At 43.0% G+C, this 2,388-nt stretch overlaps 1 protein-coding gene across 1 annotated transcript; it reads left to right on the top strand.

The window, feature by feature from the left end:
* The first annotated feature begins 706 nt into the window (after window positions 1-706).
* On the top strand, window positions 707-1,438 carry LOC108105150. The gene has a single exon (XM_017211585.2). The coding sequence runs from the start codon at window positions 770-772 to the stop codon at window positions 1,352-1,354; it is 585 nt and encodes a 194-aa protein (XP_017067074.2). The 5' UTR covers window positions 707-769; the 3' UTR covers window positions 1,355-1,438.
* Window positions 1,439-2,388: the final 950 nt, after the last annotated feature.

The raw sequence follows: 2,388 nt of genomic DNA, 5'->3' as shown, positions 1-2,388 counted from the left end.
ATTGTGAGCTGGTAGCCGCGCATTGAACTCTTGGCTTCGACAAGTGCACAGCAGGGGACCCAGAAGATCACCGATATCCTACGCCCAAAACTTAAGAAAGACCACAAAATATACGATACCCCGAAAGCCTGCAATTTTGTTTTCATTGTGAGCTAAATGGAGTTGACCAAGGCGATCGTATCGCCTTATTGTTTGGCTTAACAATTGGGTTAAGTTTTTTTTGGGGGCTTCTATCGTACACATGATTGATCGAGGAAGCCGGGGGAGCTGCGGGAGAATCCAAAAAGCCACAAATATTCTTTACATGCAGACAATTTCTCCCCCACTACGAGACGTTTTCATTGTGCTTTTCATGCCATTTCGATACGGGCCTCATTTTTCTTGCCACAATTAAGAAGAAAGTTGGCAGCAATTAGAAAACGCACATCGATCAAAATCGCCTCCCGACACCGAACGTCATGTTCGAGTGCCGTGTTTTGTTTGTTTGTCCAAAACGGCATTTCAACCTGCAGACAAGTGAGTGTGTTGCCGCGAAGCCCGGATAATGGTTGGGGTCCAAAAGCGCTATTAAGAAACTTCTTTGTGCTATTGTAATATTAGAATGTAATATTTTCTAAATACCCATTCTCTTATATCGCCTTTGAAGGGCACAAGTGTGACCTATAAACATTGCTTTCATGTCAACCAGGATATTTCCTTCAAGTAGAGCACTTCAATCCAAATTCCAGCCACATTTATTATTTCCCAGATACAACGTAACTCCATCTCAATGTCGCGTATAATAAACCCAGATCAGGTCCCACGGGACAGGAGTTTGGCCCAGGAGCTGCGAAGTGAAATTAACAGAAATTCAGCGGAAATTAGCTTCAACTTTTGGCAGGAGTTTGAGCTTATTCGGTCCGCCCAGCGAAACCGGCTGGCCGAAGAGCATTTGGCTCGGGAAAGGATTACTACCTTGATGCAGGATGGTCAACAGGAGGTCAATCAGGAGGCAGAGGCCCTCAGCCGATCGATCAGTGCGCATGGAGTAACGTCGACCAATTTGCCATCACCATCGAGAGCAATTGCAGATGCCGCGAAATCCTTGGTGAAGAGCAATTTAGACCAAGGAGTCAAAAATATTTCCAATCGCTCAAATCCGGCTGTTAGGCGAAAGACCCAAAAGCAGAAATTGCTAACGATAAAGACTAAGTCTAAACCAAAGCCAAAAACTGATGATAAACCCTCGCCAGCCCTTTCGAACATTCCAAGGGCACCGCCCACCTCCAGGGCCACCATGATAGCCCCGAATATTTCCAACAGGGTAACTCCCAATACATCCCAGTTTCGATTAGCAAAAAAGCCCAAAAAATAACCCTTTTAATTCAGTCACTAAATCATGTTTTACGCTGCAGTTTGTAGTTTTATGAGAGTTAATGAATTATTAAATTAAAGTAGAGATGTAAATGTCTTGTTGATATCTTTTTCGCGCAATCTGTGTCCCGCATAAACCCATTTCCACAATACCAATCCGCTGACGAATGCCACCCGGCGTGCACTTTGCACTACAAATTCCGGCTAAAACATACACATAACGAAGCCAAAACAGAGTCAACAACAAAGACGGCGACGAGGCAGAGACTTGCAAATTAATTAACGGTACACGGGCCTCTCGATGAGGAGTTGATCCGAAAATCAGAGAGCCAAAAAATCCGAAAACAAGCCCGACACACGCACCCCAGACACCTGAGTAATCAGCATTATGTGGGCATGGCCATCGATGGAGGTGCTGCTGCTGGTGGTACTCGAACTTCTCGATAAATCACCGATAAAAAACAATCAACGCAAATGTAACGTTATTCATCACAGGTGGTAAATATTTCAAACCGAAACTGACAACAAACGCGCGCCGAGCTCAAAAATAAAACTCATACCGCTGGCGTTGTTCGCGTTTCTGGTTTCGGTTTCTGTTCTCAGATTTCCGAGACTCAGATTCGTACGATTTCTGGGTCAGAATAATTAATAAGATCTGCGCCTTTTTGGCGCATGACTGGGCCATAACAAAGATGTGGCAACACATAAAGAAAAACGGATCAATTTTTGATAGGTATTACTCATTAATGATACCTTAATAAATATCCCATTAAAAAATGTAACATGATGTACGGATTAAACTTAAAAATAATGGAAAAAAGGTTGAAAAATCGGCTTAAATTTCAACTTACTCAGTTTCTGAAGTCGTCATTATAAAAATATTTTAAAAATTTTCCGCGCAGAGATTTCGGCAGTTTTGTCGTCGCTTTGGCGCATGCGCACCAATAATCAATCAAAACGTCTTAAACAAATCACTCGGGCCGCATGTGCAACTACCAAAAAATCAACTGAGCAGAGACAAAAAATTACAGAGCC

The sequence above is a fragment of the Drosophila eugracilis genome, unplaced genomic scaffold, assembly GCF_018153835.1.
Source record: "Drosophila eugracilis isolate 14026-0451.02 unplaced genomic scaffold, ASM1815383v1 contig_423, whole genome shotgun sequence".
Lineage (NCBI taxonomy): Eukaryota > Metazoa > Arthropoda > Insecta > Diptera > Drosophilidae > Drosophila > Drosophila eugracilis.
Note: the sequence above shows the minus strand (reverse complement) of the source record. Positions and strands in the feature narration are given on the sequence as shown.

Coding starts and splice junctions, on each gene's coding strand:
- LOC108105150 (XM_017211585.2), top strand. CDS start 770: ATGTCGCGTATAATAAACCCAGATCAGGTCCCACGGGACAGGAGTTTG.